The 20,024-nt window shown below is 42.0% G+C and overlaps 1 protein-coding gene across 1 annotated transcript in view; it reads right to left on the reverse strand.

The window, feature by feature from the left end:
• The window catches only part of NOX4 (NADPH oxidase 4), a 160,417-nt gene that overhangs the window by 36,442 nt on the left and 103,951 nt on the right, over window positions 1-20,024 (reverse strand). Inside the window, exon 13 of the mRNA XM_075851448.1 lies at window positions 19,263-19,344. Within this exon, the coding sequence (XP_075707563.1) occupies window positions 19,263-19,344 (82 nt within the window). The remainder of the gene's footprint in view (window positions 1-19,262; window positions 19,345-20,024) is intronic.

Below are 20,024 nucleotides of genomic sequence, written 5' to 3' on the forward strand. Positions count from 1 at the left end.
TGTCTAATCAGAGACAATCCCTTTCAGTTTGGAGCACCGCAACGATCAGCTGATCGCCACAAGTCCAACCACCGTTAAATCCACAGCCAGTCAGGCGTTTCCCCTGCAGCTGTAGGGTAAATGTACTATGACATTGTTGGTCATTCCGATACATGGGTGGCTCAAGTCCTCGAGAACTGGAGCCCCTCTGATAGAGTGAATCTCCATTCCGACTCATAGAGGGGGATCCCAAGAAGGGGATCCCCCGTATCGGAAGTCCATATGCCCTACTAGGGCATATGGACAAAGGTTATCTTCCAGCAGGGTAAGTTTCTACCAGCTTTGCAAACTGTTTGGTAGGGATTTTCACCCCATTCTTCCTGGCAGATTCCCTCTAGGTCGTTCAGGTTATTTGGATGAGGCTTGTGGACTACAATTTTTAGATTGTGTCACGGATTCAAGACTTTGACCTGGCTATTGTAAAACATTCAGGATGCTGCTAAACCCATACTTCTCTGTTGGGATGGTGTTTGTTGAGCAATATGCAGAAGAAATAGGTTTGCGTCAAACATTCAGAAATTTGGACAAAAAACTCAATTTTATACCTTCTGGCCAGAAAACCTTCTTGAATATTTTAGCTGGATCCCTCTGGAGCTTTTTGGCAAACTCCAGATTAGCTTATGTATTTTCAAAGTAGTGGCTTCTTTTTAACCACCTTCCCATATAAGCTAATTATATGTAGTGCTCTTTGTATGGATGACTGGCGCACCTTCACGGAACTCTGTAGCTCCTTCAAAGTGGCTGTGACTTTCCCCACAAGATTCCTTTTTGCTATGAATTTTCTAGGCAGTGAGCTGGTGGTATGATGCAGCTTCCATTTCCTCACAGTCCTCATTGGATATTCAAATAATTTTATAGTATTTTATAGCCTTTTCCTATCTTGTTCATGTTGATAATATTTTGGCATACCATACGTTTAACAGCTTAAGGGGGTTGTCCAGGCACGGACAACCGATGACCTGTCCGATGACCAGATGGCTCTGCTTCCGGCTCCGACTACTGCATACCCTTCATAACATCCGGCGCCCGGAGGCAGCCGGAACAGCATATCGGTGTGTGTGGGTGTCGGACCCCCGCCGATCATATACTGATGACCTATCCTGTGTATAAGTCATCAATTGTCAATGCGTGGACAAACCCTTTAACAACTGAATACTATTTCTTGAGTGTAGTCTACCACGCTATTCAACACTAGTATTGACTAAAGTATACCCTTTTCTACAATAAAAGTGAATTGCAGACATACAGTTGCATATATGAACGTGGTATGAATAGAGCCTTACAGATCGAACCTCTTCTTTTGTCAATTCACAATCATCGTAACCAATGCTAAACCGGCTGTATCAACAATAGCCTTTTTCTTAATGAGTTTGGTTTGTCTGTTTCTATCTTTCTGTCTATCTTTTTACACACACATACTGATGTGTAGCACCACATGGTATATATTTCTTTAAGTTCAGCATTTTCCTTTGTTTGTGCCTGCTTAATGCACAGAAACAAAGTGCTCGGGCAATGAATTCCAGCAAAAAATAGACAGACTGAGTGAAATGTTTAACAGTTGCAGCTGTATTTAATTAAAGCCCAATCTTCCCCATAATAATACATTTCCAGCATGGGCTTGTTCTCATGACATGAACGCAGCTGTCGTCAAATCGAGGATTTTTTTTCCCTTCTCCCCTTTTAGATGCAGCTGCAGCTGATTTTGGAATTAAGAGAAGGAACCTCGTCAATGACTAAGTGTCTGCATATCAAATCCTTCCGCTTGTCTCCGCTCTTTCTTTCTAGCCCCCTCGGGCTCAGTCTACAGTTTGAGATGCTATCAGGTTGCTTTTATCAAATTTTGCTTGGAATAAAAGAAGAAAAGAAAAATGTACAGTACTGGTTAATACGGCAGCATATGTCATACTGCTCGTCCTCTTGTATTGAAAACAGAGTATTTAAAGGGTTTGTCCACTTTGGACACTCATTTTTGTTAGATGGGTACTCCAGAAATAAGCTGATCACAGGTTATCCTGCTGTTGAGACTCCCAGCGATCATCTGTAATCGGTGGGGGATCCTAGCAGCAAGTGTTCAATTTCCCTTCAGCGCCACCACAGGTTAAATGAAGCATTACATAGTACACATGCTGGGTCCTCCAGAATGAGTGTAAAAAAGGAAGCTCTCAGTGATACAACCGCAATTTGTATGAACATATGGTAAGAAAAATGGTAATATCTTATCTGCAACATGAGTGAAACCTTGTAAACATTGGGTGTATGACAGGTGTAGAATTTTTAGGCACAAATAACCGGCATAATGAGCTCAAACACGTGACAATATTGCTACTGCTTGCCTCGGAAGAATATAAATTGTAAGAGTTACGAGAATTCAGGAGAACAAATGGTATGATCTATTAATAAATATGAATCATATTTCAAATGCCATATTGTTAAACCAAATGTTTATTTTTTTTGATAGATTGATATGTGAGCCCTAGCTTGGACTTGACAAAATGACTGCTGCAAGGCATATACAGAGGTTTACTGGACCTTTCTCTTGCATTGTCTATTACCACATACCCTCCAATATTCTGGAACAAAAATATGGGTACAACTCCCCCCTCCCCCCCTGCACACATGGACCCTATGGTAGCCTATGTTAATCTAATTTCGGTTCAGAAGAACTACAGGAGGTCCGGATGTTGCGGACATAATACAGACCCTAAAATGTATTACACCCATGTGAAACTACCCTAACAAAGAAAAGTGTGCTGTATCAGATTTTTCACATTCTTTTTTTTAAATGCCCCAATGATTATAAGAAAACAAACCCAAAAAAGGAGTCCACACGGTAACAATCACTGTCCACATGCACAATGGATATATATTACAACACTAATAGAAAAAATAGTGCCGATCCAAATTAATAATATAAACCTTTTTAAATTCAAGTACATTTTTTTTAAATCCACAAAAGGACAGTACAAAGACAAAAAGACGAGGAGTGAACAGGACCCTACGAGTAGTGACAAATAAAATACTATACCAGAATGTAAACCAGACAAATACTCACTTAAAACAATCAATGCAAAAGCAATAAGTATAAAGTGCAAGTGCAAAAGAAAAGTCAATATATAGACTTACATAGTGGGTCGCAGATGTAGTAAAGTAAGGCGGCTTGACTGGCGGGGGTGGGAATTCATGAGCATCAGGGTTTTGGAGGGTGATAAGGTTTTGGAGGACATCAAAGTAGAGGATTAGGCATTAGGTGTAGTGCTCCCCGTACCTCCGACAGGTGTCCCCGTTGCCTTTTTGCTGCTCTCGGCTGTTTGAGCTGCTGACATGCTGCACTGGGTCCTAGCACATGCGCTGACCATTGTCTTCTTAAAGGGCCAGCGCACACCAAAATCATGTTTTTCCAAGACACTCTGGGCTTTATGGAACCTCATGTCCCATCACTCCTTGTCAGAGCAATTTGGTTTCTAGTGTTCCTCAGTGTTCCTTGTTTCCCCTGCTGTTTAGTTTCTGATTTCTGTGGACCGACCTTTGACTGTTTTCGACCATCCGTGCCTGCCGCCTGCCCTGACCATGAGATACGTTCACCGTGATGAACCTTCACAGTCTCCCATGACCTTTAGCTCTCTAGACCACTCTGCTTCTATTTAAGTCAGTCATTACCAAGGGAGACTACACCGAGTGTAGTGACCTGGGGTTAAGGGTATAAACCGGGAGTTCCCTTAAACTCTGCTCCCTCGAGAAGCCCCAAGTCAAATACCTTGGTGACAAGGAGGGTTCACACGCCCCCTGCTGGCCCAGTTACAGCCCATTCCTCGGGCTTCGTGACATTAGGCTTAGGGGGAAACATGTGGTGCCTAATACAAAGAAGTAACCAAATAACCCTCCTTTATCTAGCCAAGTATTGTGTCAAGGGTTTGTGTGAGGGTACCGGGTTTGACAGGTAAAAGGTCTTTGGAGGCTAATAATTTTGGAAAGAGCAGAGTAACCAGAAATTCATTAAAGGAAAAATGGTGTTTGGAGCTGTGAAGGTACAGCTATATTTGGGTTACTGGCGGGCTGGAATCCCAGGAGTGTGGAGAATTTAAGTGCTCAAAGTTTTGACAAATTTCCTTGGGACTGTGTCAGCGGCTAAAGTTAATGGTGAGAGAGCATTGACGAATATTATGGACTGTGGAGAAAATTGGTTGAGTATGCCTTCAACGACCCTTCCGGTCACAATAGGTTGATATTCAAGGTAAGATATTGCATTGGATTATTTTTAATCTTATTTATTATTAGAAATGTAACATATTTATCTGTTTTTCTAAAAATTTGGTTAATAAAATTTACTGTTGTGGCCTTTTTCTACCATAACAGGTGCCCTGATGGTTTAGTCACAGCAGGCAAATTTATTTTCCATCCCTTCAGCCAAGAAAAATGGTATTTATAAAAAAACAAAACAAAAACAAGAGCAAACAGTAAAGTCCAATCTTCACCCACCACACCCAACGTGCGTTTCGCCAAAGCCTTTGTCTGGATAAGAAAACAAGTAACGATACTCTCTTAAAGAGGTTTTCCCATGAAGGACATTTATGACATATCCACAGGATATGTCATAAATGTCAGATAGATGAGGGTCCCACCTCTGTGACCCGCACCTATCTCTAGAATGGGGTCCCCTAAACCCCCTTCTAGCTTTTTGTGCTCACGCTGACTTCCGGCCACTTCCTAATTACATGGTCAGGAAATGGTCTTGAGTTACGGAAACAGAGTAACACACTGAGCTACATTATTTCCATAACTCCCATAGAACTAAATGGTAGTTACGCAAACAGCATAGCTCGCATTCTACGTTGCTTCCGTAGCTGCCATTCATTACTATGGGAGTTACGGAAACAGCATAGCTCAGCGAGTTACGCTGTTTCCGTAACTCCCGACCATGTAATCAGTAAGTGGCCGGCAGTCAGCGTGAGCACAAAAATTTAGAACAGGGTTTAGGGGACCCCATTCTAGAGATAGGTGTGGGTCCCAGAGGTGGGACCCGCATTTATCTGACACTTATGACATATCCTGTAGATATGTCAAATGTCCTTCATGGGGAAAACCCCTTCAACAGAGATAGCCACAGTTCCCCCATTAGAGATTGCAAGTGCCCAAATTGTGCCAACCAAAGAAATTCCAAAAGTGCTAGGCAGAGCTCCCATAGGTAACACTCACTGTTCCCTATGAATTCCAGCCACATATATACTACAAACTATATGCGTCAGCCATAGTACTCAGTAGAAACAGTAGTGTACCTCCCTAGGTTCACTTGGAGGGTCTGCTACTAATACACCACGAATGGTAAATGGTCATGCCAAACATAAAATCTTTTATGCTGGGGATAAGAAGTGGGACACCACCGGTAGAATGCTCATCTGAAACCAAAGTGTCCACCTCATGAGCAAGTCAACCTACAAAATGATCGTGATTCTATTTTTGTTGGATCCGGTTGATGGATATACAGTAGCACATTATTTAGATTATCTACAGTACATACGGCTCTTCTCATCAACCATATGAACAGTCCCAATATAAAGCTTCATCTGTGGGCATATGGTATATGTGAATTACAGATAAACTTCGAAAATACATTCCTAAGAGAGACTGATAAAAATAGTCTAAGTAATATAAAGAACAAAACTGTCCAAGTAGCAGGTTACTAAGCAACTTGGTATAAATGACACAAAGTCCTCCTACACTTGTCAATATGGCTCATTCTCAGCATTGTGTTGTCACATATAGCTCCAGCACAGTTTGCGGTATCAAGTGCATTTGGTTAAAGGGGCCTGTCAGGTAAGAAAAGTGTACAATAAACACATATCTGAACAGGCAAGACATAGTCATTCTTAGGTTTTACGAATATTGGCTTTAGAAACAAGACTTGGGGTTAACAGTTCGGAGTAGAGTGCTAAGGTCTGGGAAATACGACCTGATCTGAACTGGTTTACATGAAAATAGTCAAAACTTGCACTGAGCAGCCCATTATGTGATAGTTGAACCGCTGAGTAGTCAGGACTATTTTAGAAGAAAGTCTTTACCACCTTCGGTGTCCATCAATGATTGAACACTATGACACGGCTTACGTGCTTCAGATTCCAAGGTTGACTGTCAAAAGTCTGATATATGTCCGATTAGAAAACGGAGTTATAGGCCTATGAATATCTTCTTTTGGCAAAGTGGGGTGGACTGGAGTTAGAAAACTACATTTCCAAAGCAAGGGTCTGCTTTCGAAAACCATAAGAGACTGTGATATGGATCTCTAGAACGTAGGTGTTGCTAAACCACCAGGAAGATCCATAAATACAGTAAGCACCCAAGATTTAATAGTGTAAACTCCTGGAAACTCCTGGTGAATCAATATCAGTCTACAAGAGAAGTGAAGTCCGCCTACAAATGTTATAAATCGTTAGAGCAATTGAATTCTTGGTAGGTCAATAAATTGTAGTCCTCCAGAATGACCTTTTTAGGTCTTCAGGCTACTCAAGGATTTGTTCATGTCTCCATCCATCTTGGAGTTGGTCTTCCTCCCAACTCCATCAAGATTAATTGTCTATTCCAAAGAAGTAGGTCAACATTTGGTCTATACAGCTTCAAGTAAACTCAACTTCAAAGAGTCTCAGTTAAGGAGAGGCAGAGTCTACTGCTGATTGGGATATCGTGGCCAGAATACAGACCCTAAAATGCGACTGTATTACACCCATGCAAAACTACCCTAACAGACAAACGTATCAGATTTTTTTACATGCACCTTCTTGAATGCCCAAATGATCTCTTTATAAGAGAGCAATTGGCAATACTCACTTAAAAAGGGGTTGTCTATGAATGTGGCTCATGCTGCGATGGGCTGACCACCGAGTCCTGCTCCTAGCACCCCTAGCAGACAAACAATTTTCTGAGGGAAGCCACAAGGCTAGCCAGGCTCTTGCCCTGCAGTGGCCTTTGCAAGGGAAATTAAGCATTACATGGCTGCCCATTCGGTTCAATGATTGTCCTTGGAATATGAGGACGGCTCGAGTCTGCCAGAAGAAGAGCCACTCGTTCAGAGTGACTCTCCTTTCCCAATCATAGGGAGTGGGGCCTGAGTGGGGGATACATCTATAACGTCATTAGGCCTGAATAGGGAATATGGACAGAGGTTGTCTTCATGAGGCAACCTATTTAACAGTAATCGCCACAGTTACCCCCCATAAGATTTCGCTAGTGTCTACTAAGTGGCAGCCAATGAGTTTGCAAAGTGCCATCTAGAACCCCAATAAGTACCAGCCATAGTAACTCCATATGTGTCAACTCCATTAAAAACTAGTAGTGTACCTCCCAAATAGGTTCACCAAGAGTGTCTACGTAAGTTGTACTGCACATGGTACCATATCAGGAGAACAAGGGTCCCCTAACTCCTGTCTTGCAAACTAAAGCTTGCACAGCTGTTCCCGTAACTTTCATAGATACCATCGGACATGTGTGGCCTCCACTCAATTTTGCCTCCGCCTAAGCAGTCAGAATGGGTTTAGCGTACATTTGGACAGCTCCCTCCATTGAAGTCTATGGGAACTACAGGAGTCAAGCAAAGGACCCATGTTCTCTCAAAAAGGGGGTCCCGTGAATATCCCATTAATGTCTAAAGTGAGAAACCCCCTTTAATATAGCTTGAACAGTGCAATATTATATGCATAATTAGTTACCATGCTTTTGATTTAGGAATTAATTATTTTCATTCATTCCAGTAATGACATTTTGAGGTGGTTAAAGAAGGAACTGAATATTCTGGATGTCTTCCAGTGTCCTTGAGTGAAGACTATAATACACAGAGACAAGTTTAAATTCTACACGGGTCTCGTGCCTGAGGGTAATTTAGTGGGTTGAGAGTTACAGATAGATTACAAAATCACTTTCCATATTTCCATATAAATCTGAAGTGTTAGAATCCGTCACAACCGTTTCTCGGTGGATCTAGGTCATTAGAAAACAAGACGAGCTTGTAGACAAACCAAAATTAAAAAAGAAATCGTACTATTCCCATTGTAATGGAGATTTTTTCATTGATCTCATGAATCTAATGTAAGGTAATGAAGCGAATGAAGGAGGTTTGATTCCTCTTTTTCAGTATAAATGGCTGCATAGCATTGGGAAATTTATACATTTACATCTGTAAGAAATCTTTAAAGAGCATGTTGTGCCAATGCTTACTGTTTAGGGTATGTTCACACGTTTAACCAAAAACGTCTGAAAATACGGAGCTTTTTCAAGAGAAAACAGCTCCTGATTTTCAGACTTTTTTTAAGCCACTCGCATTTTTCACGGCGTTTTAAAAAGAGTCTATGAAAAACGGCTCCAAAAACTTCCCAGGAAGTGACATGCACTTATTTTTCGCCGCCGTTTTTCCCATTGAAGTCAATGGGCAGATATTTGGAGGCGTTCTGCTCCCGATTTTTCGGCCGTTTACGGCCCGAAAAACGGTCGAAAATAAGCCGTGCCTTATTGGTCTAAATTGAGAACGGAAAATTAGTAAAATGTAATTCTACTGTCAATAGCACAGTTTAAGTCTTCATAAAAAGTTGAATAACTTTGCAAATACTTTACTATACTGTTTTGGTGCTGATTTTGAGTTATTTTATGTTGTTTTCTACATTCATATACATGGCTGTTTTTTAAATTCTGCTGGTTGCCCCTGGAAACAGACAGCAGTTTGGCTCCACCCTACTGTCAAACATGAACTAAAAGCTGAGCTCTAATTGTGTAACTCATCTGAGCTCCCACAATCTTTGGTAACAGGAAACTAGCAGAATTCTTCTAAACATGAAAGAAAAAATATCATGTCTCTCAGGATCACAAAGTTACTCCACATTTTATCTGGACTTTAAGGGAATCTTCAGACAATGATCAAAGACTTTGTTGGCGCTTTTCACGAAATTATCTATAGGAAAAAAATTCTACACGCTTACAATAGGCTGACACTTTGTTTGTAGAGATCATTTTTCATCTTGAGCTGTGTACACCGGGTGGCAGGGTCAGAAGTCACATCATTATTATCAGAGGGCAGGATTACAATAAAAGGTAACAGCTCTATTATAAAGCTGGAGGCAGAGAACACAGGATCACACCATTGACAATAGCTGATGAAGACAGCTCCTCCTCCTCTCTCGTCCATCTCCCTGCATAGTGACTACTGCAAATGTCACAGAGCATGCTCACTACACTATCCCATAGAAGTCAATCGGTTGTTTTCTTATGTCCAGGTGCCTGCTGTAAAGCAAATCTATGGAGCAGCTATTCATAGACGTTGAGACTTTCGACATATACAACATATTATTTCTTTATAATTGCATGATTATAGGGGCAGCCATCTTGCCTGAATAATATGTTGTACTTGTCATAAGTACAACGGCATCCCTATTTCACTGCACAGCACAGACGTTGAGACTTTCATTACTTTATTCCTAATTTTATTACTCATTCCAACATGATTTCTATATTATATCATTTACGTCACATATTGTGGAAAATCTGCTCATCCCGGCATGATCATATAGAATAAGAGGACTATTACTGAGCTTGGAAACACTATGAGCAGAGGTGTTGAATCCTCAATAAAACTGGAAGACATTAACAATGGCAGCAAATAATTGATGGGTATTTTAGGCGTACAGCAACACTGTTACCTTAATGGCAAAGGTATAGGATTGCTGTAATACAAAGGATTTCATGAGAGTAAAGCATTAAAAGCAGCAAAATCCTGTAAAAAAATATCTGTCGATATCCACACATGAGGTCCTTGGTGAAATGAAATGAAGCTGAATTCGTGCTGGGAGAACATATTGATTTCTAATTCCCAAGAAAAACTAGGCATTATGTCCAACTGTGGGGAAAATCTGAAAAGATTATCACTTCAAATCAGAGCAACCAAGAGTAAAAAAAAATCTACATATATATATTGATCTGTAAGGACACCATCGAGTCCATACATTGCAAACCACTTTGGCCCCCCAGGCCCCATTTTTATTGAAGTGGGGCTTGAGATGGGCAGGGGGACCAGTGGCAATATGTATATCGGTTCTGGCAAGAAGCAAAACCACCGTGAGGGCCAGGGGCGTAGCTAAAGGCTCATGGTCCCTGGTGCAACAATTCAGCTTGGGCCCCCTTACCCAACACAACCAGAACACACGCCCTTGCCCAACTGCCTTGTCCGACAGACCCCATGAATGCCCCCACAGTATGCTGCCACCACACAGTCTAATGCCCCCATAACTGCCCCACACAGTATAATGCCCCCCATAGCTGCCCCCCACACAGTATAATGCACCCATAGCAGACCACTACAGTTACTGCTCCCCATAGCTACCGCCACACAGTATAATGCCCCCCATAGCTGCCCCCCACACAGTATAATGCACCCATAGCAGACCACTACAGTTACTGCTCCCCATAGCTACCGCCACACAGTATAATGCCCCTATAGCTGCCCCCACAGTATATTGTCACCCATAGCTGTCACATGCAGTATAATGCCCCCATACTGTATAATGCCCCCATAGCTGTCCCATACACTATAATGCCCTATACAGTATAATGCCCCCCATAGCTGCCCCATACAGTATAATGCCCCCATACAGTGTAATGCCATCCACAGCTGGCAATTTTATTTCCTACAAATGGATTTGGTTGTTAAAAGGGTTTTCCGGGACAGAAATATTGATGGCCTATCCTAATATCTGATCAGTGGGGGTCTGACTCCCAGCATCCCTGCCGATCAGCTGCATTGAGAGGCTGTGGCAATCACTGGGGGGGGGGGGGGAGATTTGGATCATCATGTGTGTCTGTTACTTTTTTGACATTATTTTATATTATAAAGCTAGGTGTGATGAGTTATTTCTGGGTTTAAAGAAGTTTTCCAGGACAGTAATAAAATAGCAAAATAGCCTATCCTTAGGCTAGGCCACCAATATATGATTGGTAGAGTAGGGATTCCCACCTATTAACTGCGACACTTCCCTTTCAATGTTTACTCAGACACAGCGCGGTACATTTGGTTACGGCTGTGCCTGGTAATTCGCTGCGGTACACGGTACAGCCAGGACCGCACCGTCCATGAGGCGAGATGAGCCTCCTCCTGCACTAATTGTACCTGCGTCTATAGGACGCAGGTACAATTACATGCATAAGCGCTGAATGGCCGGGCACGTTCAATTCAGTGCCTTACAATGACACTGATTGGCAGAGCAGTATGACTTGCCCTGCCAATCAGCGCCTTTTGACGACACGCGCCACTTTCGTTGTTGAAAGGCGATGACTGGCTGGGCAAGTCATTCTGCCCTGTCAATCAGTGCCTTTTAACAACACTAGTGGCACGATGATGTCATCGCGCCACTACCTTTATTGGAACGCGCGGATTGTCGGGGCAAGTTATTGTGTCCTGCAAATCAGCACACTTCAACGATGCAAGCGGCGCGATAACGTCATCGTGTCGCTTGCATCTTTCAGCCCCAGCAGACCTGCGCAGGAACAGGATCAAGGTGAGTATGGTGAGTATGTAGAGTTGTTTTTTTCTTTAAAAAGCGTGCGTCCCATTATCTACAGGAGGGAAGTGGAGGGCTATATTTTGGGCACAATCTATAGAGGGGGCCTATATGTAGGGAACTATATTCAGTGGGGGTCTATATGTAAGGACATATTTACAGGGGGCTATATGTGAGGCACTATATACAGGGGGCTATATGTGGGCCACTATTTTCAAGGGAGCTATATGTGGGGCGCTATCTAAGGGGGGATATAGGTGGGCACTACTATACAGGGAGGCTATATGTAGGGCGCTGTATGTCGGGCACTATCTACAGGGGGGCTATATTTGGGGCACTATATACAGGGGGCTAAATGTGGGACACTATCTACAGGGGGATCTATGTAGGGCACTATCTACAGGGGAATCTATGTAGGGCACTATCTACAGGGGGATCTATGTAGGGCACTATCTATGGGGGGCACTGTACAGGGGGATCTATGGGGCACTATCTACATGGAGCACTGTGTGAGGGGGCACAGTGTATGGTGATATTATAATGAGGGACAGTGTATGGTGCTATTATAATTAGATGTGCAGCGTATGGCACTATTATATTAAGGGTGTAGTGCGTGACATCATGAGAATATTATCTGCATTTATAGGTGCAGAAATTTCGAAAAGTGAGAAGCTGAAGATATCTATCTGAGCGGGAAAACTGCAGAAATGAGCTTTGGCTGGGAGAAGTCATCATAGAGGTCTGGACTGGATGGAGAAGAAAAGAGAAAAAGAACAACTAGAATCTGAGATAGTCATCGGTGTGTTACTTAATGTATATGTTTATTCTGCCTCTAATCAGCACTGTAGTCACTGTATGATCTGCAGCGAGATGATGGGTGGCATGATTTTTTTTGTGAAACAACAACTCCCAGCATATCCTTACCACTATTCGGACCATGTTGGGAGCTGTAGTTTTACTCCGTACAAACCTATATGGCAGGGGTTGCATTAAATTGGGCTGTATTTATGTTGGTGTTGTATTTATGTACTAAGCTTGGTTCTGATGCTGTACATATGTACTGAGCTTTGTTATGGTGCTGTATATATGTACTGAGCTTTGTTCTGATTCTGTATAAATGTACTGAGCTTGCTTCTGATTCTGTATAAATGCACTGTGCTTTGTCCTGGTGCTGTATATATATACTGAGCTTTGTTCTGGTGCTGTATATATGTACTAAGCTTTGTTCTGGGGCTATATTTATGTAATGAGCTTTGTTCTGATTCTGTATAAATGTACTGTGCTTTGTTCTGGTGCTGTATATATGTAATGAGCTTAGTTCTGCTGTTGTATTTATGTACTGAGCTTCATTCTGGTGCTGTATATATGTACTGAGCTTGGTTCTGGTGTTGTATTTATGTACTGAGCTTGGTTCTGGAGTTGTATGTATGTACTGAGTTTGGTTCTAGTGCTGTATATATGTCAGAGCTGGGTTCTAGTGCTGATTTTACGTACGGAGGTTGGTTCTGGTGCTGTATATATGTATTGAGCTTGGCTCTCATGCCATATATATGTATGTGTAAGAGCTTACTTCTGGAGCTGTAATTATATAGGATATATTTATAACAACAAAATTGCAGGGCAGATAGAATTGTTTTGTCAGGTAGTTTTAACCCCTTGAACCGCCACCATACAGTAATACATGACCTGACATTATTTCCAAACATTCCCCTGTATGTTTTTTTCAGATGCAGCAAAGTCTATAAAATCTACTTTTAAAACGGAGTACACTATATACTAATTACTTAGTAAAGGGTCATGGGGCGGTGCCGCTATGCTGAAGAGTCACATAGTCCTTGGACCCACCAGAGGGAATAATTCTGAGGGCCCACCCTCCATCTCTACAGAATATGTGCACATCCACTGGTTATTATCATTGTGCACACAGGACGTTTGATCAATAAGGTCTAATATGATATATGTGAATCATAACAATAACAAATACACCCTAGTGACAAGTCATTGGCTCCCAAGTCAGCTCCAAATGGGGTTGTCTTCTGTTGGATCTTTTGGGACCCATTAGAGGGTCAGAGTCTAGGCCCCCCGGAGGATCCTCTGGTACTCTGGTGGGTCAGTCCAAGACTGATTACCACCATACAGTGACCATATAGGGTAGATATCGGTTCTACACAGGTGCTCTGCAGGTCATATAAGTTAAAGGGGTTTTCCCATCTTAGACATTTATGGCATATCAACAGGATATGCTATAAATGTTTGATAGATGCGGGTTCCAGCTCTGTAACCCGGGCCTATATCGAGAACTGGCCGCAGAATCCTGGAGAAAACTAGTGGAGAGAGGGTCCCGCATGTACATAGTTCTCTCCTTTCCGTTCAATGGAAGTTACCAAAACAGCCGGGCAAGCGCTGCTTGGCTGTTTCCGTAACAACCATACAACAGAATGTAGAGAGATGTACGCACACGTGACCCTCTCCCTACTAGTTTCCGCCAGGATTCTTCGGCCAGTTCTTAAAATATATGCAGGTCCCAGAGCTGGGACACACATCTGTTAGACAGCTGTTAACTGCTGTCAAAAAGACAGCAGTTCAAATTCACCATGCTGTCAGACATGTGACCTAACAGCTTAAGAGTAAGTTCACACATAGCGTAAATACTGCAGATTTTCCGCAATGGATTTTTTTGCAGAAAATCCATAGCATAATACAGTAGTGGCAGATTGGATGAGATTTGAACAAATCTCATCCACACGCTGCGTAAATTAAAAGTGGAAAAAACGCTCAGAAATTGACCTGCGGTGCGTTTTTTTTTCATTCACAGCATGTCAATTGTATTTGCGTAATCGCTGGTTTTCTATTACGTGTTTTCCTCATTGTATTCAATGGAGAGGTAAAACCCACAACAAATAGCAGATGTTGCCATTTTTGCGGTGGAAAAAAATCTTATACTTACCCATAATTATGTGCTTCTTTGCCCAAACCGGTCTCCTGGGGTGACGTTTCAACTCATTTGACCATTACAAATGGACACAGACAGTTCAGAAACGCTGATGAAGGAGAGTCAGTGGCGGATTATCATATGGGCGAACCGCACATCATCTTGCAAAGGCACCTATTCAGCGCGCTAGCGCTGCTAACTAACGAAGATGAGGAGGGGAGGAGCAGGGAATTGGCCGGGAAAGGGGTAGGACACGCCTCCCTGAAGTGCGGGCCGCCGCCATTGAGTAACAGAACAGCGACGGACGGCTGTTCTGTTACTCCGAATCTGCAAGACAAGAGCCGGGCGGTCGGTCACCGGCGCTAAGGTCAGTACAGCAGGCTTATCCTCCTGCCCAACTGGTTCCCGACCGCTGGCTGTATTTTTACGGCCAGTGGTCAGGGACGGGTCCTTAAAACCCGAGCCATAGACTTTCTACGGCTCGGGTTTTAACTTGCTGCCCGCGCGATCGGGCAGCTGAATGTCGGGTCTCCGGCTGTCAGTGACTGCCGGGGACCCTGAGGAGAAGACAGAAGCAGCTTTCGCTGCTTCTGTCTTCTCCGATGTCTTCTTACACAGCGTTCAATGAACGCTGTGTATAGGAACAGAGACAGCAGCAGCGGCGCTGTCTCTATTCCTCCCGGTGATCATGTGACTGGTCACATGATCGCCGGGTGCCGTTAGTGGCAGGCTGCTGCTGGGTCTAACTGGACCCAGCACAGCCCTATTAGTGACAATCGTCACTATGAGAGGGCTGATTTCCCCTGTAACTGGGGCTGCTGTGCAGCTCCAGTTACAGTGGAAAAACATGGTGTAAAAGAAAGAAAAAATATATATAAAGTTCCCCGAAGGTCTTTTTTGACCTTTGAGGAACAGACCACAGTAATAAAAAAATAGGAAAGTAAAGTGCAAAAAAAAATGAAATAATAAATACACATAAAATACCCACCCCAAAAAAAAACGTCCCCCCCCCCGCCAATCATTGTTGTAACGCTAGCGCTGACCCAATTACTCTAATATAGACATGTAATATATTAACATTTACGGTAAACAATGACGATTACAAATAAAAGGTCTATTTTAGGGTAAAACTATGTTATTACCAAAAAAAATAGCTGAAACGTAAAAAAGCTTATTTTTTTACTATTATTTTCAAACTTTATGAATAAAAATTCTAAAATAGCAAAAAAGGTGTGTATAAAAACGATAAAAAAAAAGAAACCTGCATTGTCTACGGAAAAAACGTCGCAAAAATAACGTCGTTTTTATTTATTTTTTATAAAAATGTGTGTTTGGTGCAACTTTGTAATTACGTTTTATTAAAAAATATTTTCACTTTTTGAGATACAGCTGCTTTGTATCCTGTATCCGTCAGGTCAGCAGGACTGACGGGATCAGTGAAACGGGCCCTGCGCTAAATTATAATCTTAGATGTGATAGATTTGAGGTGGATCCTGCGTGTCACTGATCCTGTCAGTCCTGCTGACCTGACGGATACAGGATACAAAGCAGCTGTATCTCAAAAAGTAAAAATATTTTTTAATAAAACGTAATTACAAAGTTCCACCAAACACACATTTTTATAAAAAATAAATAAAAACGACGTGATTTTTGCGACGTTTTTTCCGTAGACAATGCAGGTTTCGTTTTTTATCGTTTTTATACACACCTTTTTTGCTATTTTACAATTTTTATTCATAAAGTTTGAAAATAATAGTAAACAAATAAGCTTTTTTACGTTTCAGCTATTTTTTTTTGGTAATAACATAGTTTTACCCTAAAATAGACCTTTTATTTGTAATGGTCATTGTCTACCGTAAATTGTAATATATTACATGTCTATATTAGGGTAATTGGGTAATATATATATATATATATATATATATATATATATATATAAAATTATGATATAAAGTTTTTAAATGTGTACATAACCTTGTGGCACTATATACAAGGGGGAGCGCTGTGTGCCACTATATACAAGGGGGAGCGCTGTGTGGCACTATATACAAGGGGGAGCGCTGTGTGGCACTATATACAAGGGGGAGCGCTGTGTGGCACTATATACAAGGGGAGCGCTGTGTGGCACTATATACAAGGGGGAGCGCTGTGTGGCACTATATACAAGGGGGGGCTGTGTAGTGCTATCCACAGTGGTATGTGTGTGGCGCTCTTTATAGGGGGGCTTTTTGGTGCTATTTACAAGAGGGGGAGGGCTGTGTGGCGCTCTCTACAGGGGGGCTGTATGGCACTATCTATATGGGGCTGTGTGTAACGCTCTCTACGGGGAGGATGTGTGATATATAGAGGGGGCTGTGTATGGCGATATCTATGGGGGTGTGTAATATCTACAGGGGCTGTGTGTGGCATTATGTACAGGGGGCTGTGTGTATGTGGTGTTTTACAGTGTGTGGTATTATTATATTCAGGCACGCAGTTTTTGGTGCTATTATATTTAGGGGCACAGTATGTGGCACCATGATAACTTTATTTTCGTTTATAGGTGTGGAAATGTTGGAAAAGTGAGGAGACGTCTGAGTGGCAAATTCTGCAGAAATGAGTCATGGCCGGGAGAAGTCGTTATGAGCGCTGGACCGGATGGAGAAGAAAAGAGGAAAAAAACTACTAGAATCTGAGACGTCGTCACCTGTGAGTCACTAGATTTATAGAGAATCTGTCACCTCTCCTGACATGTTTATTATAGGAATCCTTGTATTTCACAAAAAGTCTTCTGCAGTCCAGGACTGATAGACAATTCCCCTTGTCAGGAGGTTGTGTCCCTGCACAGTGTGATACTCTCAGTATGTAGGGACACAGCCCTGTGACAAGGGAAATCGTAACACTGTTAATGCTTGCCCAAAAAAGTAGTGTCAAAAATAGTTACGGCGCGGCAGGGCGGCGGTGAGGAAGGGGGGCCCAAGTTTGGGTAACAGCCCTAGGCCCATGGTCTACTTAATCCGCCACTGAGGAGAGTGAACAGGTGCATTAAATAATAATAGCCACTCCCACTAGTATTGAGGGGAGTGGCGTGTGGTGCATGGGATGTGTAGTAAAAAATAAATGAATAGTGTATGTGCAAGTGATAATAATATAAGTGAAATATAGGGGGCAGTAATGAGTAAAGTGCCTAAATAAAAATAAATGAATAATGGGGTGCCAGTGTGTGAAACATGGAGGGATAGTGTGTAAGTCATGAGGCGCAGCGTGTATAGCCATGTAGAAGCCTATTTGTGACGCCTTGATAATTCATAGAGCGGGCTACCCTGCTTGCTATGCCCAACAACAACACACCATGCTCTCCCAGCATCAAAGACCCGGCTGTGTCCAAAAGAAGCAAATATATGTAAGCATGAAAAATACCTGGGGTATTAGTAATCATTTAGTAACCACACGCCACTCCCCTCAAGACTAGTGGGAGTGCCTATTATTATTTAAAGCACCTGTTCACTCTCCTCCATCAGCGTTTCTGACCTGGCTGTGTCCATTTGTAAGTATGGCCTTTTTCAGTGTTTTTGTATATATCCCCTTGTTTTTATCGGTTTGGTCTGTGCATCAGGAACATTTAGTTCCAGTTAGGGATTTAGGGACTCGCAAGTCTGGGGATCCTTGTCGTGGATTGCGAGCTTGCGTCCTTTTGGCCAAAATGATTACTAATACCCCAGGTATTTTTCATTCTTACTTATATTTGCTTCTTTTGGACACAGCCAGGTCTTTGATGCTGGGAGAGCATGGTGTGTTGTTGTTTGGCATAGTAAGCAGGGTAGCCCACTCTATGAATTATCAAGGCGTCACAAATAGGCTTCTATCTGGCTATACACGCTGTGCCTCATGACTTACACACTATCCATCCATGTTTCACACACTGGCACCCCATTATTCATTTATTTTTATTTAGGCACTTTACTCATTACTGCCCCCTATATTTCACCCCTATTATCACTTGCACATACACTATTCATTTATTTTTTACTACACATCCCATGCACCACACACCACTCCCCTCAAGACTAGTGGGAGTGGCTATTATTATTTAATGCACCTGTTCACTCTCCATCAGATTTTCTGACCTGTCTGTGTCCATTTGTAAGTATGGCCTTTTTCTGTGTTTTTAACTCATGTGACCATTGCAGCCAATCACAGGCTGCAGCGGTCACATGGGATGAAACATCATCCCAGGAGGCTGGCCTGCAGGACGTCAGAGGGACGCGTCGCCATGACTACGCAAGTATCAAACTTTTTTTTTTGTGCAGTTTTCCACGGTGGACATTCCAAGCGAAACGCGACACCATAATTTGCTGCTTTTTTTTCGGCTGGAATTCCCTGCGGCGACCAGGGCGGATACGCGGTGCGCTTTTACACAGTTTATCTGACCTGTGGACATACCCGAACTGTAGACTAGATGGTGAATCTCTGTCACTATTTTCCCATTCTCATTAATGTTAATTTTATGTGAGAACTTTTAAGTCACCAAGTTGTCCGAGTTAAACTATATAATTGTCATCTAAGCCCCTACAAAAGAACAAAAGACACGACTCTCTGGAAACAGAAAACCAGCAGAAATCTAGACAGGAATGGAGATGAAAACGTCACAGAACTCAAAATTAAAGTGAAGTAAAGCAAAGTATTTATATAGTTACACAACTTTTTGTTAATTTTTATTAAGCAAATTATTCACAATTATTGCTCCAATTCAATCACAATAATTTCCTGCTGATTCTACTTACTTTGGGTTTTTCCTATGCTGAAAAATTGGAAGCATATCTGTCCCATGGTCACATTGTGATGTGAAAAGATTGCGCAACCTCTCTGTCAAAAAAGAAAAAATATATAATTAAAAAGGAAAGTATCTAAAAGACTGGAGTAAAATGTGCATGTCCATGTCCTCCATGCTCTTATGAGGTTCCCCTACCACAACCCAAAAATATAGAATATTGTGGCAGATTCACCAATACTGTCTAAGTTTTAGACAGTGGAAATTTAGACAAGGCAGTCAAAAGATGCGCAAAATTTAACAAAAGGGGTGAATGTGTGTGATAAGTTTAACGCATATAGCTAGACATGTTAGACACGTTTCTTTTCCTCATATCACCTATTGTTTGGCTTAACTCACGCCTACATTTTTGCGCAATAATTTAGGCACACGACAATCCATTTTAAACAACATCCCCTTTTTTTTTACTAAACAACGCCTCTTTAAATCAAAACCACGTCCCTTGTCGAGCAAGGCGCCAAAAGTGTCCAAAACAGTTAATAAATTTAATGCATAGAATGTACGTCAGAATTCTGACGTATATTGAACAGTAAATCTGTCCCATTATATAGATATACTTATATAAATGTACTTAATTGCTTTTCAGGACCAAGTGGAACCATCATACTTCGTCTGTCACCAAGGTGTCAATTAGTAATTAGTACCTAATTAGCCTCCTATGTACAAGAATATAACTACTATAATACTGCCCCCTATGTACAAGAATATAACTACT

The sequence above is a fragment of the Rhinoderma darwinii genome, chromosome 2, assembly GCF_050947455.1.
Source record: "Rhinoderma darwinii isolate aRhiDar2 chromosome 2, aRhiDar2.hap1, whole genome shotgun sequence".
Classification (NCBI taxonomy): Eukaryota; Metazoa; Chordata; class Amphibia; order Anura; family Rhinodermatidae; genus Rhinoderma; species Rhinoderma darwinii.